Below are 27,261 nucleotides of genomic sequence, written 5' to 3'. Positions count from 1 at the left end.
TATAATTATTATTGTAAGCTATTCCCTAAAGCATATAATATAATATTGTAATATAATATTATAATATTGATAAGATTCACTTTTCCACTTTTGAATAAAGAATATAATATAATATTACAACTATTACTTGTTGTGGCTCTTGTTTATTTTCTATCATTTTTAATTATAATTAAAAAAAAAAATTTATACACAATACTTAAGACTATTTTGAAAGAAACGACATTCACTTTGTTAAAAATATAGGATGTAACTAAAATATTTAAATACTTATACAAAGTGAATTATACAAATTAACATATGAAAATTATACAAATTAACATTAATGTATTTTGAATTTTTCAATATTATATGTATTATATTATAAATATTATATGTATTATATTATATATAATATTCTGTTATTTTACTGTCATATTGTTTTCTGTCATATATATTGTTTTCTGTTATTTTACTGTCATATTGTTTTCTGTCATATATATTGTTTTCTGTCATATATATTGTTTTCTGTCATATATATTGTTTTCTGTTATGTATATTGTTTTCTGTTATATATATTGTTTTCTATTATTTTACTGTCATATGTTCATAAATTTCATAGATTCTGCTGGAATCTGGATTCTGTTGGAATTTTTCATTTCAAATTCAATTTCATGTAAAACTTTATACTATGGATTTGTAAAATCAGTACATTTCATTCAAGACTGCGACAGCTTGATTATTTGTGCCAATTTCCTTTTACCAATTGCCCTATATTTTTTAAAGCCCAATCTATTTCAAATTTGAGTTTTTTAAACATTGTTCCATATATATGCTGATCTGTTTGTTCAGATATTGTTTCTTGGATTGCATCTTATAATTTTTCTTTTGGTTTGTTTATCAGTCATTAATGCCTCAGATGATAAAAATTTTCTTGACTCGTGTCATTTTTTTTGCCTTTTTTAAAAGCCGAGATTTTTTTCAGTAATTTCTTAACAAGGGTATAGCTCCAAAACTCTTTATAAACATTTCTTGTACTTTAAGTAATATTTTATTGGTCAAACCTAATCTATGAAAAATTCTTAAAATAAATTTTCTCTAAAAATCATTAAAGTATGTTAAATATAAAAAATCAGAAAAAAAAGTTTTTATTCATTGAACCTTATGTTTTGCCAGATTCATCAGACGTTTTGGTGATACTAATTTAAATTTTTTTTTCTTTTTTTTTTCTTTATTCTAAATATTGCATTCAGTATTGCATTCTTTTTTTTGATGTTGCTTCTAATTCAGTCTAAGCTTTTGTATGTAATTTGTTAATGTATTATGTATTAAATGTGTTATCTAATTGGAATCACTAAACATATTTAATATTTCCTTTTATTTTTAGGGGTGTGGCTGTTACAGGTTCAAAATGGACTATTTCAAATGTAAATCAAAGTGTTTTTCAGTTACCCTTAGGAAAGCTTGTAACAAGCTTTTCTGAAAAAAGTTCACCAAATATGATTTATTGGATTTCTCCTCAAGAGTATTTAGGGAATCACGTAAGAGCTTTTTACAATATATAATTCTGTTATTAACCATACAATAAAACTATTTAAAAAATCTATTTATATAAAAACTAAAAATCTATTACTATTACAACAATTAAAAAAACTATTAACTGTACAATAAAAATTTATTAAAAAATCTTTGTATACATTTTTTTGGGATTTTTTGGAAAATGGTTTTTTTTTAAAATATTTTTTTTAATGTAAAACATTTTTATTTATTAGGTTGAATCATATGGAGGATCTTTTGTGTATAACTTTAGATACACAACAAAAATGACTTCCCAAACTCTTAATGAATTACCTGATGTTATTATTCAGGTATCAAGTTATGGTTTAAAAAATAACAAAATATATTTTGTTGCTTTTGTTGTTTAAAAAATTATTATTAAGTATTAAAAAATGATTTTATTAGGGAAATGGTTTGAGTATAAAAAATAAAAAGCAGAATCCGAGATATGCTAATCAAGATAATACTTTTACCTTTCCACTTGTTGAGGTACAAATTTAATTTATTTTATATTTACACCATTAACTTTTATTACTTATTAAGTTTATTAATCGATATTTAAATAATCATTTTTTTTTTATTTGAAAAATTTAAATTTAAGTCTTTAGTGTTTATATTAAATCATTAAGTTTTTTATTATTGTTATGTATATATAAAGTTTAATTTATGAGATACATTTTTAACCTTTTTAATTATATACATAATTTGACTAAAAATAAATATTTTGAAAAAGGGAAATTTTAGCTTGAAGTAATAAAAACTACTTATTATAAAAAATATTGAAAAATTTGTATTGAAAGAGGCACTTGTCTCTGTCAATACAAATTTTGAAACCATGGTTCACTTGTATTGTTTATGCTATTCAATGATCAAACTTAACTTTAAGCAAATTTATTGGATTTTTTTTTCCTAAATTGATAAATATTTTAATTCAAACTAAATTCAACAATGTATTTCTATTATATTTAATTGAGTCAGTTTATTTTTAAAAAGGTGGATTTGCTCTAAACGTTTTGAACAAATCTGCCCTTTTTAAAAACTCTGATTCAATTATTATTGCATTAGCAATTTCATAATAGTTGCATTATAGTAAAAAAATCAATTATGCTATAATTGTTGAATTTACAAGCTTTATCTCTTTTACAGTTTTTCTCTTTTTGTTTTTTAAGGTATAGAAATATACCTACTCAATTTTAAGGTCTTGTTTTTAATAATATTCATTATAAACTAGAAAGTCCAGACCCATAAAACAGGTTGTGATAGGTCAGATTAACACCTCTCACTTATTTTTTACTCGTTTTCAATATGTTACAGAAAATGGTAGAAAGTAATGATCTTAGCTTCATAAGTGATTTAACATTTTCTTTTGCGTTGTTCGAGCATTTTATGCATATAGCATAGCTAAGTTGATATATACAAAAGTTAACTTAAATCTTTTGGCCTGTAACATCAAAGCTTTTGTTTCCATGTGTGTGTGTGTGTGTGTGTGTGTGTGTGTGTGTGTGTGTGTGTGTGTGTGTGTGTTTGTGTGTGTTTGTGTTTTAACTGTTTTTTTTAAAATATAAACTTTAACCTTGGTTCTGTTCTATTATTTCTCTTTATTTTATTAAATGTGGTAGAAATTTAAAAAAATAATAATACGGTACACAAATATATCAACCTACCTTAGAGCTGTTAACATATTTCAACCATATGTTTATTTCAGCATTCATCAGAGTCATATTTTACCAATGCGAAAAATATTTTATATATATATAAAAATATGTACGTATATATATATATATATATATATATATATATATATATATATATATATATATATATATATATATACATATATACATATATATACATATACAAATATAAACATATATGTACACAAATATAAACATAGTCAAATATAAGCAAAATCCTAATCAAAATGTAATAATAATTAACATGTAATTAGTAATAACAGTTTTAAAAGTCAAGAAGAAGAGCGTGAGTTTAAGATCACGGTTTAGTTAAACGATCACGGTTTAGAGGCAACATTGGAGAATAACTGATAATTGGAATTAAGTTTTAGTTAAAGAAGCAACACAAGAGAATAACTGATAATTGGAATTGAGTTTTAGTTAAAGAAGCAACACAGGAGAATAACTGATAATTGGTATTAAGTTTAATTAAGCGCATAATTAAGTTAAAAAATGCATTAAAAAAATGCATAAAAAAAGTGCATAATTAAGTTAAAAAAGTTGGAATTAAGCTCATAATTAAGTTAAAAAATGAAAAATAAAAATGAAATTAATAAAAAGTAAAAAACTATTTTCAAATAAAATTAAAAAAATAAAAGTTTTTAAAATAAATAAGCATTGTTTATTAAGTTTTTAGCGACATTTTTTGTAGGAAGTAAAGTTATAATAAGTTATAAAACATCAAAAATAACATCGTACTCACTTATTTTTTTTTTATGTCTAATTTGTTTAGATTGTTATTATACGTAAAATACTAATTTAAAAACTGTTACAAAATAAAATATTAAAAATCATAAAGAAGTCATTACAAAGATAATGTCAATAAAATTTTTTTTTTTAAATGATTTTTTTAAATAATGGTCAACTATTTGAAGCAACATTTACCCCGTTATCCCTTTTAAGGATCCCTGGACTGTCTAACCTCCTAAGATGTTTGCGTATAATTAATTTCAAGCATAAATAATTTCATTTCATTAATTTTTAAGTTATATATACCTATTATCTGATTTGTTCATGTTTTAACCGTTAAGTTTGATGTCAATAAACTGCCCAACAAATTTTAATTGTTATAACTAAGCGCATTAAATTAGAGTTTTCATTAATAACCAATAACATGTTCTATTTTAAATTACATTTATAATTATTTTAATAATATTTATAATAACAGGTTCTATTTTAGCCAATTAAATTTGTTATAACAATTGTAACTAAGCGCATTAAACAGTGACTAAACATTAAATTAAAGTATTAATATTAACTTTTTTTTTTCACACAAACAAATAAACTGTTTGTTTGTTTTTTTGTGTAAAAAAAAAATTGCTGAAAATCCTCAAAATATTTAAATTATTTTGAACAATTTTAAAGAATGAATGGTTGTTGGACGATGTTTATCCAGTATCTCGTATCCAGCTTCTTGATATTCTTGCAAAAATCTCCAGTGTTAAAATAAGAGCTACTCATGATGCCAACATTGCTACATCATTGCTATGGAATGTTACTTTAGATTCTTCAAATATCAATGGAGAGGAAATGGTGTTTGGTATTGAAGAATGCATATGCCCTGACGGTTATACAGGACTTGGCTGTACCAAATGCTCTCCGGGATACAGTATGCAAGCTAATGGTACATGTGGAAAGTGTGACTGTATGGGTAGAAGTGATAACTGTGATGCTGAGACAGGAGTTTGCCAAGATTGTGTTGGAAATTTTTTTGGTAAGTTTTTTAATTTTAATTGTATGTAAAGTTTAATTTGTATACGTTATCAGATAATTTTAATTGTTATATAAAATTTAGTTTGTATACATTATCAGATAATTTTTATTGTTATATAAAATCTAATTTGTATACGTTATCAGCATTTTTTGCTTTATTTTTTTAATGTCATAATTATTAGGTAACCACTGCCAAGAATGCAAGCCAGGCTTTTATGGAAAAGATTGTGCTCCATGCCCATGTCCCAGTGTACATCTCACTGGTAACTTTGCAGATTCATGTGAAATCAGTTTAAATACATCAGAACTTATTTGTAAATGTAAGCAAGGCTATGTTGGAGCAAAATGTGAGAATTGTGCTGATGGTTACTATGGCAATCCTACCAAACCAGGAGGTAGTTGCAAGTTGTGTTCATGTAGTGGCAATGTTAATTTAAATTTATCAGGTATTTATATATTTATATTATTTAAATATTTAAATTTAATTGTTATGTCCGGTTTTCTTCGTTTTTTATTCAATTTTAAACTTTCCGTGTTTGTTTATTTGTAAAATTAATTTTTTATCTTTACTCACATTTTACAGTTAAATGTAATTTAATAGCAGTTGCATATATAAATATGATTTTCTTACATATGGTGGATCATAATGGGCCATGTTTGAGAGATTTAAAAAAAAAAATTAGTTAGGCTAGAAATTGAACCTTGTGCTTACCAATTCAATGCCAACTGTGTTAAAAATATTATGTTTTCTATCAAAAAGTTTGCAATAAAAAAAAAAGTCAAAACTAAATGGCTCAGTTAAAAGTTTGTATTTACACATACAAATATGTGTAAATATTCACATGTTTACACATATAAATACACAAAAAAGGTAATGGATAGAAAATAATAAAAAATATCTTGGTGCTGTAAAATCCAAATAGAATTAAGAAGTGGACTAACGTTGGCAAAGCTTCAATGTCAGAGCCAGAATAGATTCACTAATGTTTCACCAACAACAATAATAAAATGATTTACCTAACATAAAAACAAAATGTTTAAGTTGCATTTTTATGTTAGGTTAATCATTTTATTGTTGTTGCTGGTTTTTTGCTTTTATCATTTTATTGTTGTTGCTTTTTATTTTGTTTATTTTAACTCCATTAACTAGTTTTTAACCTATAGTTAATACATAGCCTGATTATAACTTGATTATAATTATAACTTTTGTAAAGTTATAATTAAATTTGAAGTTTTATCAATTTTATGGTTCAGTAAATAGGTTTAAAATTCATCAAGTTGAAATAAAACACCAATTAATTTATGTCATTATAATGTAAACAGTTTTGTGAGCATTGTTCTAGCATTCATAATTTTATATGAAATTTTTTGCTAGGTAATTGTGACCCAGTGACTGGTACTTGTAAAAAATGTTTGAACAATACTGATGGAGATCATTGTGAGAAATGTAAATCTGGTTTCTATGGGGAGATTGACAATTGTAAAGATTGTGTTTGTAATAATTGTGGCTCTAGCGGTATCTCATGTAGCAGTAACACAGGCCAGTGTCAATGTAAAACAAATGTAGAAGGCAAGCAGTGTGATAGATGTAAAGTATGATGTTGTTATTCTTATTATACTGTTATTCTATTCTATATCTAAGTTTAAAAAGATTTGTTTTATTGATAAATTCTATACATTTTATATACATTTTGCTTGTGGGTTTATATAAATTCTATAATTTCTTTTATCAAATTTACTTCTTAATAAGAAAGAATTTTTAAAATAATTTAATTATATTAATAATAAAGTTTTATTTAGCCCCAAACATGGAACTTTAATTCTTGTCAAGGTTGTCAGGACTGTAATTGTGGTCTAGCTTCGGAATCAAAGGACTGTGATGCATTAACTGGGGAGTGTAAATGCCTGCCTACTGTTGAAGGAAAAAAATGTGATTGGTGTAAACTTGGATACTTTAATTACTCATTGTCGGGGTGCCAAAGTAAGTTGCTGATTTCTTTTATTGCGAGTATAATCTATTGCAGGGTTTTCTTAGATGTTGATTTTGTGCACATGATATTTATCTCCTAATAAATAAATTATAGAAAAATGTATATATGCTGCACAAAAACTATTTTTTTGTAAAGATTTTTAAATCAAGTTAAAGACAATTTTAAGATATAGTATTTTTCTTTAACAAGATAAAACTATTTTATTATAAAAATTTTTAGGTTTGCAAATATAAACAATTTACCCCTGTTTAATTAAAAATTATTTTATGTTTATAAAAAAAAATTTATAAACTGTATAATCCAGTTATTAATCACATATTTAAAAAAAGGTTATATCATACTATCACAATCTCTTAAACTTATCCTTACACCTCTGTTTGTCATCTTATTGCCACTATTTATACTTATCATATTCGAGTCTTTAGTTCTTTTTAAGAAAATAAAAATGCAGGACTCTATTTTATCTGTTCTATGCTCTTGTGTACCTTAATCTTCCTACTAAAACTCTCACCTTGTATGTTTTAAACTTTTTAAAAAAATAGCTATAAATTACCTTCATCCTCATTGAAAAGTTTCTATCAATTTTCAGTAATGCTTGCATTGCTGGACATTTTAATAGAGAGTTTACAATAATCCTATTTTTTATAAAACAATCAAGCATACTAAAATTACAACAAAATAAAAAAATATTATCTTTACCGTTTAGTATACTAGCAGCATTACAAAAAAGTTGCAAAACCTTTACTAAACCTTTTTTTGTAAAAAAGTTTTGAATTTTTATTATTTCATTTTAGAGTGCAGTTGTCCTAATGGTGGTTACTGTGACGTTATTACTGGAAGTTGTGATTGTGATTTATCAGAAAACAAATGCTCATTATGTCCACCGGGTTATATAATTGAGAATAATTCTTGTGTTGAATGCGACAGCTGCGTTCAAAATACTCTAAACAAAGTTAACCAATTAATGAAAAATATAAAGCTGGTTGAGGAAAGTGTATATTCATCAGGAAGCATTTCACAATCGTCATTAAGCGAAATCAATGATACTCTTCAAAGGTATGAAGTTTTATTTTTAAGTTTTAATTGTTTTTATATAATGCATTCATATTACGACATGATTAAAGAAAGCTCAAACTTAAAATTGATTTTTTATTTTTTATTATAAAGGTAATTTATTTTATTCTAACTAATCCTTTGTTTCTAAACTTGTGATATGATTTTATTATAATTTGTATAAAGACTTGCAGACATTGATATATAAACAAAATGTAATAATCAAACAAAAATACATATATAAACAAATATGCAATAAGTAATGCTCACCCAGAATTTAAAATATTAAAACAAAATTATTGCATATATTATCTTAAATTATCTTTTTATCAAACAGAAATATATGTAAACATAAATATACCTAACTTAATTTTTTAATTTTAGGCTTTTAGTAAATGAAAAAATTTTCTCTGATGACTTTGAAACATTGAAAAAAGCAACAGGTTTTAAAAATATGGGAACGAAACCAGATGATACAAAAATGCACACTGTTTCAGAGTTTAAAGGATGCTTTTTTGAAGTTGAAGGTAATTTTTTATTCGAGTTTTTTTCAGCTATACATATTTAAAGTAAATATGGGTCAAGCAATATTGAATAATATTGTTTGATAAAATTAAACTGTAAAACGGTTTAATTTGGTTGTTTCTTCTAAAAATTTTAATTTGATTGGTTCTTCTAGAAAATTTATTTGTTTTCCTAAAGTTGTTGCACTCATATTTAAACAAAATAATGTAAAATATGAAATATAATTTTGAAAATACTACAATATTTTTTTTTACAAAAAGTATAAATAATAAATAGTTTAAAATAATTTTGATTAAGCAACATCAAGATTCTGTTGTTCTGTTGTTCTGTTGTTTAGTTAATGATGATATATTAATGGCTTGTAAACTTTTTTACTCAATTGTTTTATATCTTTTTGTAACAGAATCATGCCCTCCAACATTAGCAAAAGTTCTTCTTTCAACTGAAGCAAAGCTCAATCTAACAGAAAAGAATGTTGTGCAACTTGAAGAAGATGCTTATAAAACATCAAGAAATGCATCTGATACCAAGGAAAGAGCTGAAGAAATTCTTGCAAGACTAAATCTACTTATTAAGGATGTTGAAAGTATATGTTTTATATATACTTTTTATATTTTTTTAAGATAAAAAAAGGGCATTTAAAAATACAATAAGAATATTCAATTTCACATGTGACAATCACACGCTTGTGTGGTTGTCACGTGTGGTTGTCAAATTTTTACTGACTAATGTTAAAAAGTTAAAAATAAAAAAATAGATACAGAATAAAAATAGATTTTATAACTAGTTGTGTAGATATAAGTATGTGCTTGCAAAAGTACAAAACATAAAGAATAATATATTTTTTTAAATATTGTAATAAATAGTAGTCCAAAACATTATTGCTACTAAATTTTAAGTCATCCTTGATTTGTTTTATAAAATGTTTAAAGCAAACTCAATATGCATACTTATCAACAATGAGACACAATTTTAAACAAAAGTGAAACAATTTATATATATATATATATATATATATATATATATATATATATATATATATATATATATATATATATATATATATATATATATATATATATATATATATATATAATATATATACACACACACACTTATTAAAAGTTATATTGTATTGTGTTAGCTAACACAATAAAATGACTTTATTGACATAAATAAACAAATATATATTAAGCACCTTTTTCATTATATTGAGTATACTATTATAATACTTTAAAGTATATCAAAAAGATATATCTCTAGGGACTACAATAAAGACTATTTTTTAATATTTAAAAGTAGGCTTTAACATGAATATATAATTCTTTGTTTGCAGATTAAAAACAAATACATTTGATAAATATATAGGATAAGTAAAATCTTTATATGGAGAGTTCATTAACAATGTTGCAGTAAATATATTTATTATGCTACTTGTACAATTAATTATGCAAATTATCTGTATTTAATTACTAAATTAAATTATTGAAGAATATTTATTTATCTCTTTTAAGTAATATAAAATTATCTCCAGTGATTTATTTAGTGTTTAGTTTAAAATGTTTATAATGTCATTAACAAAGTATTTATCTAATAAGTAAGAATTTCTACAAACAAAAACTTCAAACAAAATGAAGTTGAAGGAAATATGTGATTTAGATACTCTTCTTTCTGCCAATGACACACTTGGGAACATAAAAATTGGAGAAGTTGATGCTGAAAAAGTACTTGCTGATGCAAAAAAAATACTTGAAGAAATTAAAGGACGTAATTTTACTCAAACAATATCAGCAGCTGATAAAGAAAGCAATTTCTCTATTAATAACAAAAAAGTATCTGATGAACTAAAGCAGACTGCTTTAAACACGTCAAAAAGAGCTGAGAATTTTAATGACACATTCCAGGATTTTTTAGCTGCTTTTATTAATATAAAGAAAGAAAGTCAGAGAGCACTTTTGATTTCACAAAACGCAACAGATTTAATTTTATTGGCTAAAAGTTTTAATATCAAGGTAGATAACATGTTGTTGTAGTTGCTTTTTGTTGTTGTTGTTTTTTTTGTGTTGCTTTTTTCTTTTTTTTGATGATATAATAAATAAATGCTCTATTTGATTAATACTGATATAGAGAGTTGTGTAATTCTATTTATTTTTACGTAAATTTATTAATTTATAGCATTTTATTATAATTAATAAACTTATATTTTATTGTAGTCGTTGTTAGAGATGGCAAGCAACTTGAGCAAAGATATTAACATCACAATAGAAAATGCAGATGAAATATTGAAGAATGGAGAGAAGGCTCTTGTTGTTGCTGAGTTGGTTTACACTGTAAAATTTTTTATATATTATTTTATTTCAGTAAAGTTTAAAAACTAAAGTATGTTTTATTATTTAAAATTTTGCACATTGATAAATAATTTTTTTTAGATTTATTTTATTTTGTATTCTTTTCAAAATCTTAAAATGTTCAAATTCTTCTTACAGGAGTTTTACAACAAAACAGGTGTTCTAGGAGAACTTATTAAACGCCTTCGTGCTTTAGTCGATGATCTACGCAATTCTTTAGTAATATCCACTCCAACTGTTCATCAAGCTGTAGAACATGCAAAAGCTCTAAAAGAATTAGCCGATAAACTTAAAAGATTGTTACAAGACACACAAATGTTTGCAGAGGCTGCTTTACGTGCTGCAAAAGTCTATGCTAATATTGTTGATGCTATTTATGAAGCCTTAGATGCTGCAAAATTGGCCAATTCGTCAACTTTTAATGCTCAAGACAAAGTATTTATTTGATGGCTCAATTTTTATTTCCTTTATTATCTGTCACTATTTTTATAACTAAATGATTGTTTTCCAGACTCTTTTTTATCTAAATGATTGCTTTCCAGACTCCTTTAAAAAAAATTTTTTTATCTAGGCATTACAGGCAAAGGAAAATGCAGTTTCATCTAAATCAAAAAGTGAAGCAATTGCATTTGAAGGTTCTGAATTGAAGGCTAAAGTTGATGATGTGAAAATTTCACTAGATGGAATTAAAAAGCGATTAGCGGATATTAAAAAACTAAGAGAGGGCATTGAAAAAAGAGTTCTAAATGTTAAAGAAGATTTTCAAATCTTTGATGCTCAAAATGATACAGGTATCAAAACTACTATCAATAGTGCTTCTATATTCTTGTTATTTTAATAGCACCATATTACCATACTACAAGTCCACTACTGCAGTCTGTTATGCCATGAACCATTTATTAGTTATTAAAAATTATTTACATATAATTAATTATATATATCTAGATATATATCAAATAAAATGATTCTTATTTAACTTATTTTGGATTAGATTCTAAAGTGAATAGTTTAAAAACACAAGAAAAAGAAGTAAGAAATATCACAGAAAATGCTAAAGCAAAAATGGCAGAAATTAAGGTAGGAAATAAAATAGGGTAGAAATAAAGTAGGGTTAAAATAAATTATTATGCTGCAGACGTTTTTTTGATTAAAAAAAAAAATTCCTAGAAAATTTGTATTTATTTGTGAATGTATATTTTTTACTTAGAACAATATAGACAGCGACAAAAAAACAGTAAAAGGTGTGCAAAATGAATTGGATGATATCGGAAAGTTATTAAGTAAAGCTGTTGATGAAGTCAATAAGGTTGTTGATGTAATTCCTGGATTGAAGTCTAGTGTAGATGAATTAAATCTGAAACACCAAGAATTAGATGAGACAATAAAGAATAACATCACAAATAGCATTGAATATATAAAGTTTTTGATTCAAAATGCTCATTATGTTGCGAATATTATGCCGCTTGCAATGACCTTTAGCAATACCTCTGAATTAGTTTTGAATTCTCCTCAAGCTGCTGTTGATCCAAGTGTATACAATGAAATATCCTTAGTGTTCAAAACTAGTGCAGACAATGGCTTGCTTTTTTTTATTGGTAATCAACAGGAACCAGATAAACATGGTTTTTTGGCTATGGAAATTGTTAATTTAAAATTAAATTTTCATTTTCGTCTAAACTCTGGTAGTACGCGAACATTGATTAGTAAAAAAGTTCTTGTTAAAGATATTTTCTATTCTCTTAATGTTAAAAGGTAAAAAAAAAAATTTTTAATTTATATAATTTTGTATATTGCTCTTTTTTGTGTGCTTCATGTGTTTTTGGTTTTATGTGTGTTTTAAAAGTTAAAAATAACAGTTATTAAAATTTTAGGAGCTTTGGTGATGCAGTATTGGTAGTAAAAGAATTCTCTATTACTCAAGTATTGCCATCAGAGGAGGACAAAATGTCCAGTTTTGTTGAATTGCCCATATTAAGTCTTGAAAAAAATGATCTTTTAGTTGGAGGTTTACCTGAAGGTGTTAAGGCTTCTTCGTCATTAAAGAGTAGAACCTTCCAAGGATGTATAGATAAATTAGTCTTTAGCAATCAATTGTTAGGATTGTGGAATTGGAAGGTTTGTCATAAAAAAAACTTGTTTATTTTTTGTTTTTATGTTACTATTAGTTTGTTATTTTATTTTAATTATATTTTTAAGAGTGCACAAAATGTATATGAATGCAAGTACCAACGTGAATCAAGTAAAGGTCAATACATGTTAAATGGTGATGGATTTTTGCAGTTTACTGGAAAAGATATGGAGCTCTCAAGAGTTAAGATTTCATTTGCTACAATTGAAGAAGGTATTCTACATCAAATATTTGTTGCTAGAAAAACAATAAATAAATTAGCAGTATTATTAATAATATAACTAATTAAAAAATATATGTAATATGATATTTAATAATTACATTGATTTAATAGTTTAATTGTTTTTTAAAGATGGTTTAATAATGTTGGCAATAAATCCACCAGATAAGAACTTTTATTCTCTTGAAATTAAAAACGGCTATGTTTTAAGCAAATTTGATTTTGGATCGGGTTTGAAGGAATTAAACCACACAATTTTTGGGAAACTAAATGATGGGCAGATACAGAATTTAACTATTTTAACAAAGGCCAAAACTCAAGTTGTTTATGGAAAAGTCATTGATCCATTTACTTATCCAAAAAATCCAAATCTTGCTTCAACATCGATATTCTTGGGTGGTGTGCCAATGAGAACTTACATGCCGATAGAGTATTACTTCATTAGTTTTCTTACTTTTTGATTTTTTAAATTGGTTTTGGTATTATGGTATATATTTATATATTATGATTGTTAAGTGATTTTATTAGCAATGTGTATTATGGTTGCTATGTAATTTTGTTAGCGATGTTTATTGTAGTTGCTAATTGATTTTGTTATCGATGTTTATTATGGTTGCTAAATGATTTTGTTATCGATGTTTATTATGGTTGCTAAATGATTTTGTTAGCGATGTTTATTATGGTTGCTAAGTAATTTTGTTAGCAATGTTTATTATGGTTGTTAATAAGTGATTATCTTATTTATGTTTATTTTATGTTAAAATTTTTCCAACATTTTTTTAGAGGGTTAACAACAAAAGGGTTTGTTGGTTATATTGGAGCTTTAAAGCTTAGAGCTAGTGACCTTAATAATGCAACAACTTACAGCAATGTTACAGATAGTGTTGAACCATTGGTAATTAAATTTTATAACAAGCAGTGTTGAACCCTCAGTAATTAAATTTATTTCAAAGAAATTCATTTAATAAAATGTTTTAATTTTTTAAGTTTGGTCATACAGCCTCATTTCCTTCAACTGAGGCAAACATGGAGGTAACAGGATGCGCTTTTCAAACAACATTTTCAATTGGTTTCTCATTCCAAACATATCAACCAACTGCTAATTTGCTCTATACTGCTTCAAAAGTATGATTATTATTATTATTTTTATTAGATTATTATTATTATTATTTTTAAACTTTTTTATTTTTTTTTAATTCTTTTATTTGTAATATGTTATTAGGAAAATCATTTAAGAGTTTTTCTTGAAGATAATCAAGTTAATGTTGAAATCAAGATTGGTGAAGCTCTTAAGTCTTTAGCTGTTGAAGTTTCTAGTGGTGTATCAGATGGTATATGGCATACAGTCTCTCTTTATTTTGAAAAAGATAGGTAAAATATTTATGTATAGATGTTTATTTACATGTATGCATTTAAACTTTCTGAATTAACCATTGTGCAATTAGTTTCAAGCCCTTTTAACTAATTGTAAAAGAATTGAATTATTTGTAACATTTCATTTTGCATGTTGCATGTGTTTTTTTTGTTTTTGTTTTAATAAGATAAAAGGCTGTTTGCAAACCAATATTTTAGTTGTAGGCGTGTTGCTCTTAAATACAATATTGGTGTAATGAGTAGCTTTGAAAAAGTAGATTTTAGGGGAACAATTACTGTTAAAGTTCTATAGGATTTATTGTTTTTTTATTTAATTTATACTAATTTTTTTTTAATTTATTATTACTAAAGCATTTTGGCATTCTGATTTGATTTTAATTGCTTTCGGTTTGTGATTCAATTCAGCTTTAATTTATGAGAAGTTTTCAATGCTGTTCTTATTAAATTCATGAGAAGTTTTCAATGCTGTTCTTATTAAATTCATGAGAAGTTTTCAATGCTGTTCTTATTAAATTCATGAGAAGTTTTCAATGCTGTTCTTTTTAAATTCATAAGAAGTTTTCAATGCTGTTCTTATTAAATTCATGAGAAGTTTTCAATGCTGTTCTTATTAAATTCATGAGAAATTTTCAATTTCTTATTAAATTAAGTTGAGCAAATATAAGAAAAGAAAAGCTTAATGAGTTCATATTTAAAATTTGATTGTTAGTATATAAGAAATATATTAGAAATAAATATCATAATATAAAAATTATATCTGTAAGAATAAGTATGTTCGAAGTATTTTTGTAAAGACTTATTGTATTGTCCAGAGTATTCATGGCTTCAGCTCCTAAAGTGTTGGAAGGTTCAGCTTTCAGAATATTTTTGGCTTTAGTTCCTAGAGTATTGAGGCTCCCAGAATATTGGCTCCCACAGCATTGGCTCTTTATGTCAATTACTACTAATTTTTTAAATTTCAATTAAATTTATTTAATTACTGGGCAATTGCGGGAAAGTAGCGGTCGTAACATTTGACACTCTTTAAGCTATTAAAAATGAACCGAAAATGGAAATGACTTGAAACTTTCCAGAAATATGAAATACTATCATATAATTTAGCATGTAAAAGTTAAAGCGTTCAAGTCTTCAACTTTTTTCAAAAAACTCTAGGTAGAGTGACGATTGTAACGCTTACTTTTTACCACTTCTGAATAAAACAACTTTCTTAGACTCTACGCAGCGAACGGCTGCTTAGAGTCATTTTAAGTTTTCTTTTCTTCATTTTAAGTGCTCCAAAAACTCTTATTCCTCTAGTTTTTTTCCTCGAACATCAGTTCTTTGGAATCTGCTTCCTTCATCTTGCTTTCCTGATTCATATAATTTGCAATCTTTTAACTTGTCTGTCAATCGTTATCTTGCTCTGTAAACTTCATCTTTTCTCTTCTAGTAACTTCCAACTCTAATAGTGGTTGCTTGCAGCCATGTTGGAAGTGAAGGTAATAAAAAAAAAAGTTTTTAGTGCTGATTTATTGATCATGATGTTCTTGCATTTGTTTAAAATCTTGTGTAAGAGATGAAGATAAACCTGTAAAAAAATGATTAACGGCAAAAGAAAAATTTCATAAGTTTCATAGTTTATACTTGAAGTTTTATAAGCATTTTTATGTTTTTTTTTGTTATGATGGTCAACAAATCAAACGTCGCAAATAAGAAACAACAAATAATTAATGCAATCAATGTTGTAAGAAAAAAAGTATAAATGGTTGTTAAAAACCATGTATATTATGTTAAAAAAATCCACTATAACATTATCAAAGTTCTCAATTATGGATATACGATACGATTTTTAACACTATACAACAGGACTGTAAATAAGCGTCACATTAATACAATCCTTACAACTTTTAAACCATGAATAACTATGGTTAAAATAACCATGCAATGGTTGAAATGATTTTTTTAAATAACTTTTTAGCTTTAAAGTATTTTTAAATAGTTAAAAAAAGGAGTTATGGAGTTTAGTATGTGTTTTCATAACTTTTTTGCTTTTTTTTTTCCTCTTTCTCACGGAATTGCCCTACTATTTATTTTTTGAATTTACTTTAATGAACTGTGGTATCACAGATTATTAAAATAATGTTTCTTCATAGATAATGTAAGGATTTATATATATACTTTTTGGCATAAGATATTTTAGTACAAAAAGTATGGCAGTGTTTTGGCATGCTGGTTGGATAATAGTCAGGAAAAACCTTATTTTCTCTGCAAGCTCCATAGTTTTAATATCTATATATATAGAGATTTAGTTTTATGTTATTATATATACATGTTTAAATTTTATGCTGCTATAAAACTTTAGGTTGAATACTGTGTTCTAAGTCCTGATTGTGAAAATATAATGAAAAAAACTAATAATGTACAAATATTATCTGTCATATGTTATAATTAAATGTAAGAAAGAATATAAATGAATGTAAGAAAGTTGTTTTTGTTAATGTTTGTATCAGTGCCATTAATATTTTTATTTTTTTATTTTTTTGCGTTTCCATATATAAAATTTTTTAATTATCAAATTGCTTTACTTTCTAGTCGTACAGTATATCTTGGCATAGACAAAATTTACACAACAGCCATTTTTGATGCAAATGTTGAATTCAATTTTGGAGAAAAAATTATAATTGGACGTAATTACCAAAGTATGAATGGATTTTTAGGAAACTTCCGACAGCTTTATTGTGATTTAAAGTATGTTTTTATTTTATTTTAAAATCCAAATTATTTTTTTACTGAATGAACAAAATAAAAATTTAAAGAAATAATAAGATGAAATTTAAAGAAAAAATAAGATAAAATTTATTAAATTTAAGTTCACAAATAATAATACAAGTTTTTGTGTACTATAAAAATATAAAATAGGCTAATTTTTTGACAATTTAATAGTGAAATTGATATGATGGGGGGACAACTTTTTAATGGTGCTCGAATTGATAGTTTGTTATTTGATCCTCCTCTTCCATTGGTTTCACCTGTTCAGTTAAAAACAACCGATGGTTCATCTCTAGTAACACAATATCAGTCTACAACAGCTTCAGCTAAAAAAACAGAACCAGTTAAAGAAACAAACTCTTTATCAGATGGTTATACTTCAAACCCTCCGCCTATAACAGAATCTCCTCATTCTACTACAGAATCTACTCTATTAACAACAAAATTATATACCTCCTCTATCTCCCCTTTTGAGAAAACTTCTTCGTCAAGCATTTTAACATCGGAAACAACAAAAACTACTTTAAAAAGTTCAACTTTAATAACTAATGTTAAAGCAACTGAATCAACTGCTGCGACATCACCTGTTACTGGTATTACAATTTCAACTACAACACCATTTATTGATACTACAATTTTAACTACAACACCCTTAGTTGATGCAACAATTTCAACTACAACACCCTTAGTTGATACTACTACTTTAGCTTCTACTACAACTGATAAAGTAACAACTATTAGTTTAACATCATTAGAAACATCATCTACAACAATAACAACAGTAGCAACAACAACAACAACAACAACAGCAGCAGCAGTGGAAAGTACTTTACCAGCTACAACAGAAGCTTTAACTGAAAATGGTGATGTTGCGACGACCTCAGACTTGGTTTCAAGCATTGTTGAGGAGAAATGCATGCCAAGTTTTGAAGTTTATCCTGATGCTGTAGCTTTTGGCATGGAAGCAGAAAGTTATGTAGAATTTAGTGTGCAATTAGCTATTCTTAACCAACGGTATTGTTTTTTAAATATCTTTATTTAATCTTTTGTAATTTTATTAACTAAAAGTACAAATTCAGTTACAAATCTTTTTTTCTTTTTATATTTAATAATTTATAAATTTATTGTTTTTAAATTTTCTTTTTTAATTTTAATAATATATTTAATATTTAGTTTTTTTTAAATTTGTTTTTACAATTTTTTTTAATGAATTTTCAGCTCCGAATTTGAGTTTTATTTTTACACTGTTGAACCAAACAGTTTACTATTAACTGTAAACATGAAAGACCAAGATTATGAAGCAATCTTTATGAAAGATGGAAAAGTAAATTACCTTTTTAATGCAGGCGCTGGACCAGTTACAATAACATCTGATGAAGCTTACAATGATGGAAAATGGCATAAAGTATATCAAAAAAGAGAAAAAGCTATTTGTAAATCTTTTTATAAATCTTTTTATTTGCTTCTAACTTTGTATTTCAATGTTTTTCACAGTTATTGCAACCCTATTAAAAATATAGTTTATACGTATGTGTATACAAACACACAGAAAGAGCCTCTTTTTAAAAAAAGAAAAAGTAAAAAAAAATAATTCATTGTTTCTTTAGTGGGCTGATGCAAATCTGACTTTGAAATCTTGAGAAATTTTAACTATTGCTTATTAAAATTTAACAATTTCAGAAAAAGTTCATTCTGCAAAAAACGAATCCAAATAGTTTTTTTATTATTCACCGTTATTACCTGTTTTTTAACACAAATAAAAATATGTTGTCTTCTACATTTTAGGATGATGGTTTTACATTAGGATAATATTTTTCAAGAGTTCTGTTTGGGATCGAATCTTAAGCTTTTCTCTCTTTAACAACTCCTACATGTTTTTCTCTCTTTAACAACTCCATCATGCAGGTAGCTCAATCTTACATAAAAAAATATTTCCCTATTCAGAATCCATTCTCTAAACTTACGAATTAAACAATTTATGTAAGACTTCTTTGCACTAATCTAGTCTCATTTTACCTTTTAACATGTGCAGACATATGGTATCCCCTACCACGATGGCTGAACAGATCATTACTTTTTTAGGGTGCTTAACAGTCTTAAAAAATAGTCAGGATAAAACTCTCCATGGCGAAGATGTGCAAGTAGTGCAAAATTTCATCACTGAAGCAAGTCTGTGAAAAGTACACATCTCTATCACTGTTCTGCTCAAACCTTTAACCGTTATGATATTTTGCTGTTTGAAAAATGTTTTAGCATTAATTAAGCTGTTACTTTTTGCACAGAAAATAACTGTAATAAAACTGTGAAAAAAAATAAACACAGTACATAAAGCCACAGTAACATAACTGTAATTAATGCACAAGAGAATGTGACTAATACCAGTTTATATTTGTTTAAGTTTGTTGATTAATTGATTAACATTGTGATGCCACGAATTAAAAATAAATACAAGTAGGTAATATATAAAAAATCTCCTCAACATAAAGTCATTACATGTATGTTTAAATATAAAAGTATTGCATATAAACTTGTACAAAACATGTTATTATTAAAAAACTACAATTATATACAATTATATATATACATATATATATATATATATATATATATATATATATATATATATATATATATATATATATATATATATATATATATATATATATGTATATATATGTATATATATATATATATATATATATATATATATATATTTAGCTTATCTTCGGATTGATGATGGAGTATTGAAAGAAGGCCAAGTCTTAAAAGCCACATCTGTAGATGGAATACAAAAAGTGTGGATGGGTGGTTACCCCAAAGGAACAGCGCTGCCAAAACAGTCAAATGTATGCTTTATTTATATCAAATAAGTTATTGCATTTGGATATTATAATCCACCATTATCATCCACCATTATAATCCACTATTATCATCCACAAGTATCATACATTTCTAGGTTTAAGGTAATTTTATATTAATTTTCAAGGTAAGGTATTTTTAAGGTAATAAATATATGTGTATGCACATAAATAAGCATAACTTAAAAAATAAAAATGTAAAATAACTATAAAATATAACTAAAAAAATAGACATGAATAAATATATGGTATAGCCGTTTAAATATGCTTTGAAATCTATTTTGGTGTTGAGAGAGGAAGAGTTTTTGGTATGTTTTTTGGTAAGTTTGTAGTAAGCGTTTGATTATTAACATTATTTTTTAAATTTATTTAAAACATTTTTAATACCTTGCAACGAAGGCTAGAGCAGAGCATTTAGGGACACTTAAAAATTAAACGTTGCAGATAAGCTTAACATAATTTACAGTACTTTTTATAAATTTCTTAAAGTTCATTAATATAAGAAAAAGAAAAAACAAATTTTTCAAAATTTTCACTTTTTGCAAGTTGGTGAGGCAAAATGGGACAGTTATAGAGCAGCAGTTATTTGCTAATTGTAAAGCTTTAAAAATGGCAAAAAAATGAAGGCCATCTACTATTTAATTATGTTCAGACATTCAAACTCTCACACAAGTAGCATACCCATATAAACTAAACGCCATTACACTTATATAGCAGTAAAAAAAAAAATTAACACTTAAGTAAAAAAAGCTTTTTGTGTTTTATAAAATCTTTTATAACAAACAAACTTAAGAAAGTGTTATAAAAAATAAGTAGGTATATATTATTAATTGTTACTTAATATATATTATTAGTTATTATTTATTATATATTATTAATTATTATTTAATACATATTATCAGTTATTATTTATTATATATTATTAATTACTATTTTTATATATTGTTATTTATTATATATTATTATTTATTTCTATTATTATTTATTATTTATTATATATTATTAAATTTGTCACTACTACTAAATTTAAAATTAAACAAAAAAATTATGGATTACATAAATCCCATAAAAAATATCCTGAAACTATTTGACAGCAATTTTGATAAGCTGGTATATTAGCAATATACCATTGTTGAGCAGATTTAGTTATGCCATATCTATTAGTCATTTTTCTTATTCTAAGTTCCTTTTTACTCGTAGCTAAAACTGCATTTCATCCCATTTTCGGCGATTGGTTTTTCTTCCATAATTTCTTACCATCGTTATTTACATTAAACATTATTAATAATCGAAGTTAAGTTATAAATAAAATAAATAAATAAAACTTTTTAAAAATAGCTTTCTATTCAATCGACTAAAAAGTAGAAAATAACTTTTTTCTGTTTCTGGTACTCGTGGAAATCATGTACTTAGTAATAATCACTTTTGTAAAGCCAATACTGGAAGACATTGAAGGCAATTCATGTACGTATGTAAACAAACAAACTCATCGAAGTAAAGTAATAGAAAGTTTGGCGCCTTTAGCTTTATGTACATTTAAAACAAATTTGATTTTGAAAGCATCTGACTTAAAAGGCGCCAAACTTTCTATTCCTTTACTTCGATGAGTTTGTTTGTTTACATACGTACATGAATTGACTGCAATGTCTTCCAGTATTGGCTTTACAAAAGTGATTATTACTAAGTACATGGTTTCCACGAGTACCAGAAACAGAAAAAAGTTATTTTCTACTTTTTAGTCGATTGAATAGAAAGCTATTTTTAAAAAGTTTTATTTATTTATTTTTTTTTATACTTTTTAGTCTTGATAAAATTGAATTATTACACTTATTGATTATGATTAATATTCAATAAAAATTTATTTTGAATTCTGTATATAATAATTAACAAAAATATTTGGAGCATATTTTTTTTTATTAATTTAAATGTTGGTTGGGTCTTCTTCTCGGTTGATGTATTTGTTCTTTTTTGGACGGATTTTTATTTGTCTGAAATTAACAAGTGGAATATTTGTAAAATTTTTAATTAAATTTATATTGATACTTAACACTTTTTGATGCCCTCTCGGTTTCTGATATTTTTTTCGGAGTTCCAGATCTAACCAACGGGGAGGTGGGGCATCGTAAATCTAAAATACTTATTGAATCAAATGTAACAAATATAGCTATTGTTAGTCGGCAAAAGATTATTTGTAAAATTTCAGGGCTGTACGATCAAAAGAATTGCTTCAAAAAGCGCTGTGAAGTTTTGGCCTCCACAAAAAAAAAAAAAAATCAAAAAATCAAAAAATGCGGACTCGTCAGTGAGTGAATAGAAAGCTATAAAATAGCAATTTCTTTGATTTTTTTACTTATATTGCTTTTCTAAATAAGAAAAATAATGTTTTAGGTTAAATATAAAATCATCAAGTTGTAAACTGCAGTATATAATGGTAATTATATAGTCAATTATATAAATATATGTCTCGATATGCCCTACAAAAGTCGTTTTACTAAAATAGTATTATTCAAAGAGTTTAATTCCAAATATTTTTTTACGAACTAGCAAAAATTTAAGATATAACTTTTGTTTGCAAAAAACAAAATATGAAATTTTGTTTTTTGCAAACTTACAGATGCATTTTGGTACTTTTAATGAATTTTGGTACTTTTTTTTTTTTTTTTTACAATAATGAAAGACAATAATTTAAAATATTTCATTTTTTTACAAAATAAAATTTAATATTAAAAATAGAAATAGAAATTATTACTTTACTCTTTAAGAGCAATTAATTTTCTTAAATAAGTATTAAAATTTTAACTTAAAATTTTGTTATGTAAAACTAAAAATGATTAAAAAAAAATTCAAATTATTCTTTATCAAATCAATTATACTTTAAGATGTACCGACAAGAACAAGATTTCTTATTTATTTAACTTTAAAACATAAATATTGTAATTGTTATTTAATTTTGCTATAACACTTACTAAAATAAAATTTAATAATAATGAGTAAACAAGCAACACATAGAATGTTTTAAACGTGATTTATTAAACGTCAGTTATTGCGTTATTATTGATTATTAGTAAATGACATCAAATAAATATTATAGTTACATATTTTAATTTTGTTTTCTAGTTTTAAGTCAACACATGACCATTGACCATCCATTGACTACATGACTATCCAGGATTTTTTGGTGTTGAAGATTTTCAGACATGTAGCAAACTCCAAACATTTGTATGTTTATACTTATGTTAAATAATTAGGCTTTGCAAAAAATTGCGATAATTGGAGGCTGGAAACAAAAAAGCCCTTTAACTTCATTACCCCCCCCCCCCTCCCCACGTGAAGGGCAACAAATTGATAAAATATTTTTTGTACTATTCTCAACTAGACTTATATTATTCGATAGATTTTAAGTTTCAGAGTATTATCTCTCAGCGTTATCAACATGTTGCCCCTCGTGTTTGGCGTGGGGTAGGATAAAGTTAGAGGGCTTTTTCGTTCCCAGGCTCCAATCATTTCTTTTTTTTGCAAAGCCTCATTATTTGACATAAGTATAAACATACACAAGTTTGGAGTTTGCTCCATTTCTGAAAGTTAGCTTACCTCAAAAACCAAAAAATCCTGAATCCGTCACTGCACATGACGTGTTTTAAACTTCATCTGTTAACGTTTTAAAAACGTGTAGAATATTATTGCATTTGTTGAGTTGACATATAAATTGAATGACATATAAAAATTATAGTTACAGTACTTTATTTTGCTTTCTTATTTTGTAGTTGAAAAGCCAAGATCCATTTAAGGGAGGCATGAGAGGATTTAAATTGTTTAACGAGGCTTTAGTACCTGCTCTCTCTATTGGTACGACGAATGCTTCCAATGGTTTAACAATAATAAGTGGCATCCATTTTGGTGACAAAGGTGGATTTGTAGCCAAATCTAGTGAGTTTTTTTTTAAACATTTTGATAATTACCCAGTAGGTGAAGACATCTGTACAGCGTCATAGACGCTCTGTGGGTGCTAGGTATGCTGCGGCTGCTGGCTACTGATAAGAAACATTAATTACCGTAATTATATTTATTATTCAGAGACTAAAACTAAAAAGGTGGCTTCGGATTTCAAGTTATCTTTGGATGTTCAATCTGTCCGTAAGGCTGGATATCTCTTCTATGTTTATGGCGGATCTGATTTTTTGAGCTTGCAAATAAAGAATGATGGTGTTATTGCCGCCCGATGCAATAACGGAGGTGGTGAGTTTAGTGTAGTACTTGACCCACCAACTTCAATCTGTTCAGGAAATTTTCATAATATAGAGTTAGTTAAAAAAGGAAGAACGCTTACATTAAGCATAGGTGATTTGACAAACAGCACAATATCAGACTCAACGCAAAGCATGTCCGATACAACATCTTCATTTTACTTTGGAGGATTACCAGGTGGATTATTTTGTAATTTTACATTTTACAAAAAAAATGTTCAATACTTAAAAAAATATTATTCTAATTTATGTTAATTTATGTTTTACTTTTTCTTAACATTAAATTAGATTATCATTTATTGTGTATAAAGAAATTAATTGCTTTTTTAGCTGATAAGCAACTAACGATAGTTGGCTATGTGCCGTTCTCAGGATGTATTAACAACGTTAAGATAAACGAAGAAAATATCAGCTTCCTTACAAATGTTGTTAAAACTGGTGCTGTGATGCAGGGCTGTGCCTAAATCTTGTGTTTACTATTACAAATGTTTTTATTTTTTTGTAAAATAAGCACACACACTATTTGACGAATTTCTTTTTTGATATATCGACGGCTTAATCCACAAAGGAGATAACTCCAGTAAATTAACTGCGCAAAGTATTTCATTTTACAAAAGTCGACTTTACAAAAAAAGTGGAGTTCTTGTTTGCGGATTAAGCCGTCGATATATGAAATCTACGATTTAATATTAATTTGTTATTACTTTTTTGATTCTAGACAATTTAAATTTATTGTTTCGAAACCTAAAATATTTATCATCCAAATAAAAGTTTTAAAACTTTACTAATGTTTTTTTTGGTTGATGAGTTCGATAAGACTTAAAACCTAAAAATCTAATTACAAAGTACAGAGGAAGGTTATTTAACAAAGAGGTTTACACCACCTTCTTTACCGGTGTTTCTCTCGAGTCGAGACAGGAGGGGGGGAGGGACGTTTACTAATTTTTGGAAAACCTTCCTACCCACCCTAAGCTTATCAAGACCCCCTCTTCCCCATTTATAAATTGTAACTTGTTAAGGCCGTTTTCCGCAAGACGAAATATTCGCGCGAAGCGAATTTTTTCGTCGATAAGTATGCGCAGATAAAACATTTCTGACAATTATGCTGACAGCGTTTCGCTACAGCGAAAAAAAAAGTCGAATTTATTTTGACTTTTTGCGAATCGCTGTCAATTCCGAAAGTTACACTTCATAAGAAGGTTTATCTTCAAGTGGCCACACGAAGATAAACCTTTTTGTGAGAAACCCTACATGGAGGGTTTTTCACAAAAAGGTTTATGTTCGTGTGAAAAAAAGGTTCACAACAGAAAAGCTCAGAATTTAGCATTTATTTTCTTTTACTTTCTTATAAAAAAATCTTATATTAAATTATTATATTACAAAATGATATCACATCTTACATATAAAGACAAATGTTAAAATTAATGCATGGGGAAAAATTTCCACATGCTTCAAAGTAGAAAGTATGCAAAAAAAGTAATGACTGCTTTTATCAGGTAACCAAAAAAGTTCGTGCGGTTTTTCCGTATATAATAAAAACACACAAAACGACAAAAGTAAGTACATTTATTCATCAAAATAGTCACCATTAGCATCTAAAACCTTTTCCCAACGTAAAACAAGCTTATTTATTCCACTTCTAAAAAATTCTCGGTCCTTTGAGTCTATAAAAGCTTTCAACTCCATTTCAACCGCGTCCTGGTCTCGGAACTGCTGTCCTTTTAAATGATTTCCCAGAGAAAGGAAAAAATGGAAATCAGTAGGGGAGAGGTCTGGCGAGTATGGTGGATGAGGCAAACTCTCCCAACCAAGGCTTTGGAGCTTGTCCTGAGTCACGCGAGCGGTGTGTGGTCTCGCGTTGTCGTGGAGAAGCAGAACTCCTCTCCTGTGCACCAGTGCAAGCTGCTTTACAAGCAACAGGTCGTGAACTCGTTGCAGCTGTGCTGAGTAGACCAGTCCAGTAATGGTTTGGCCTGTTGGGAGCAGCTCGTAATGCACCACACCAGCTGTAGTCCACCAAATGCAGAGCAAAACCTTCCGCTCGTGGAGATTGGACTTGGGTGTCTTTGGGATGGGGTCATCGGGGAACAACCAATGGTAGCAACGCTTGGTATTGTTGTACACAATCCATTTTTCGTCGCATGTCAATAAACGATCAAGAAAAGGCTCAACATTGTGGTGTGATAAGAGTGATGTGCAGATCGTAAGCCGTTGCTTCTTGTTGTCGATCGACAATTTGTGCGGAACCCACCGACTCAGCTTCCACGCTTTCCCAATCGCATGCAGATGCAGGCGGATAGTTTCAACACTCACAGCAAACCTCACTGCAAGTTCTTGGCAAGTTTGGCTGGAGTCAGACTCGACAGCGTCCTTCAGTTCATCCTCATCAACCAACAATGGGCGTCCAGAACGCGGCAGGTCTTCGATGGACTCATCTCCCGAAGAGAATCGCTGAAACCACTTCTGTGCTGTGTGTTCACTTACTGTACCTTCTCCAAATGCTGTGCAGATGTTTTTGGCCGCTTGTGTTGCATTCCTTCCAAGTTTGAACTCGTAAAGTAAGCAAGATCGAATAATCGTTGGTTGGGTTGCCATCCTTTCTTTACACAAAACCTTTCCTGTAAGCTCATTACAAGCCTACACTATATATGCAGCAACTGCGCGTGACACACGCGTTCTATTACGCAACAAAGCTACTTGCCTTGTGCGATGTGGGTGTTGTAAAAAATGCTAAAAACAATTCAATTACCAAAAACCGCACGAACTTTTTTGGTTACCTAATAGATAAACATA

At 26.9% G+C, this 27,261-nt stretch overlaps 2 protein-coding genes across 2 annotated transcripts in view; one reads left to right on the top strand and one right to left on the bottom strand.

Annotated features, from left to right (window-relative positions):
* Positions 1 to 25,252, top strand: part of LOC100200618 (laminin subunit alpha-3) — a 59,663-nt gene extending 34,411 nt beyond the window's left edge. The window contains exons 23-51 of the mRNA XM_065787791.1: positions 1,364 to 1,517; positions 1,749 to 1,844; positions 1,939 to 2,022; positions 4,632 to 4,980; positions 5,162 to 5,425; positions 6,355 to 6,572; positions 6,780 to 6,960; positions 7,765 to 8,026; positions 8,408 to 8,550; positions 8,952 to 9,134; positions 10,208 to 10,560; positions 10,762 to 10,878; positions 11,035 to 11,331; positions 11,468 to 11,687; positions 11,888 to 11,973; positions 12,104 to 12,648; positions 12,768 to 13,011; positions 13,093 to 13,237; positions 13,377 to 13,674; positions 14,028 to 14,139; positions 14,232 to 14,369; positions 14,467 to 14,615; positions 17,190 to 17,345; positions 17,541 to 18,380; positions 18,585 to 18,799; positions 20,085 to 20,212; positions 23,989 to 24,151; positions 24,299 to 24,646; positions 24,799 to 25,252. Coding sequence (XP_065643863.1) covers positions 1,364 to 1,517; positions 1,749 to 1,844; positions 1,939 to 2,022; positions 4,632 to 4,980; positions 5,162 to 5,425; positions 6,355 to 6,572; positions 6,780 to 6,960; positions 7,765 to 8,026; positions 8,408 to 8,550; positions 8,952 to 9,134; positions 10,208 to 10,560; positions 10,762 to 10,878; positions 11,035 to 11,331; positions 11,468 to 11,687; positions 11,888 to 11,973; positions 12,104 to 12,648; positions 12,768 to 13,011; positions 13,093 to 13,237; positions 13,377 to 13,674; positions 14,028 to 14,139; positions 14,232 to 14,369; positions 14,467 to 14,615; positions 17,190 to 17,345; positions 17,541 to 18,380; positions 18,585 to 18,799; positions 20,085 to 20,212; positions 23,989 to 24,151; positions 24,299 to 24,646; positions 24,799 to 24,932 — 6,622 coding nt within the window. The 3' untranslated portion in view covers positions 24,933 to 25,252. The remainder of the gene's footprint in view (positions 1 to 1,363; positions 1,518 to 1,748; positions 1,845 to 1,938; positions 2,023 to 4,631; positions 4,981 to 5,161; positions 5,426 to 6,354; positions 6,573 to 6,779; positions 6,961 to 7,764; positions 8,027 to 8,407; positions 8,551 to 8,951; positions 9,135 to 10,207; positions 10,561 to 10,761; positions 10,879 to 11,034; positions 11,332 to 11,467; positions 11,688 to 11,887; positions 11,974 to 12,103; positions 12,649 to 12,767; positions 13,012 to 13,092; positions 13,238 to 13,376; positions 13,675 to 14,027; positions 14,140 to 14,231; positions 14,370 to 14,466; positions 14,616 to 17,189; positions 17,346 to 17,540; positions 18,381 to 18,584; positions 18,800 to 20,084; positions 20,213 to 23,988; positions 24,152 to 24,298; positions 24,647 to 24,798) is intronic.
* A 782-nt stretch (positions 25,253 to 26,034) lies between these two features.
* On the bottom strand, positions 26,035 to 27,063 carry LOC136074290 (histone-lysine N-methyltransferase SETMAR-like). The gene has a single exon (XM_065786594.1). The coding sequence runs from the start codon at positions 27,061 to 27,063 to the stop codon at positions 26,035 to 26,037; it is 1,029 nt and encodes a 342-aa protein (XP_065642666.1).
* Between the last annotated feature and the right edge of the window lie 198 nt (positions 27,064 to 27,261).

Source organism: Hydra vulgaris, chromosome 01, assembly GCF_038396675.1.
Source record: "Hydra vulgaris chromosome 01, alternate assembly HydraT2T_AEP".
Taxonomy (NCBI): Eukaryota; Metazoa; Cnidaria; class Hydrozoa; order Anthoathecata; family Hydridae; genus Hydra; species Hydra vulgaris.
This window is presented reverse-complemented; position numbering and strand designations above follow the sequence as displayed.

Excerpts from the sequence above, each read along its gene's own strand:
- LOC136074290 (XM_065786594.1), bottom strand. The coding sequence starts at position 27,063 with ATGGCAACCCAACCAACGATTATTCGATCTTGCTTACTTTACGAGTTC.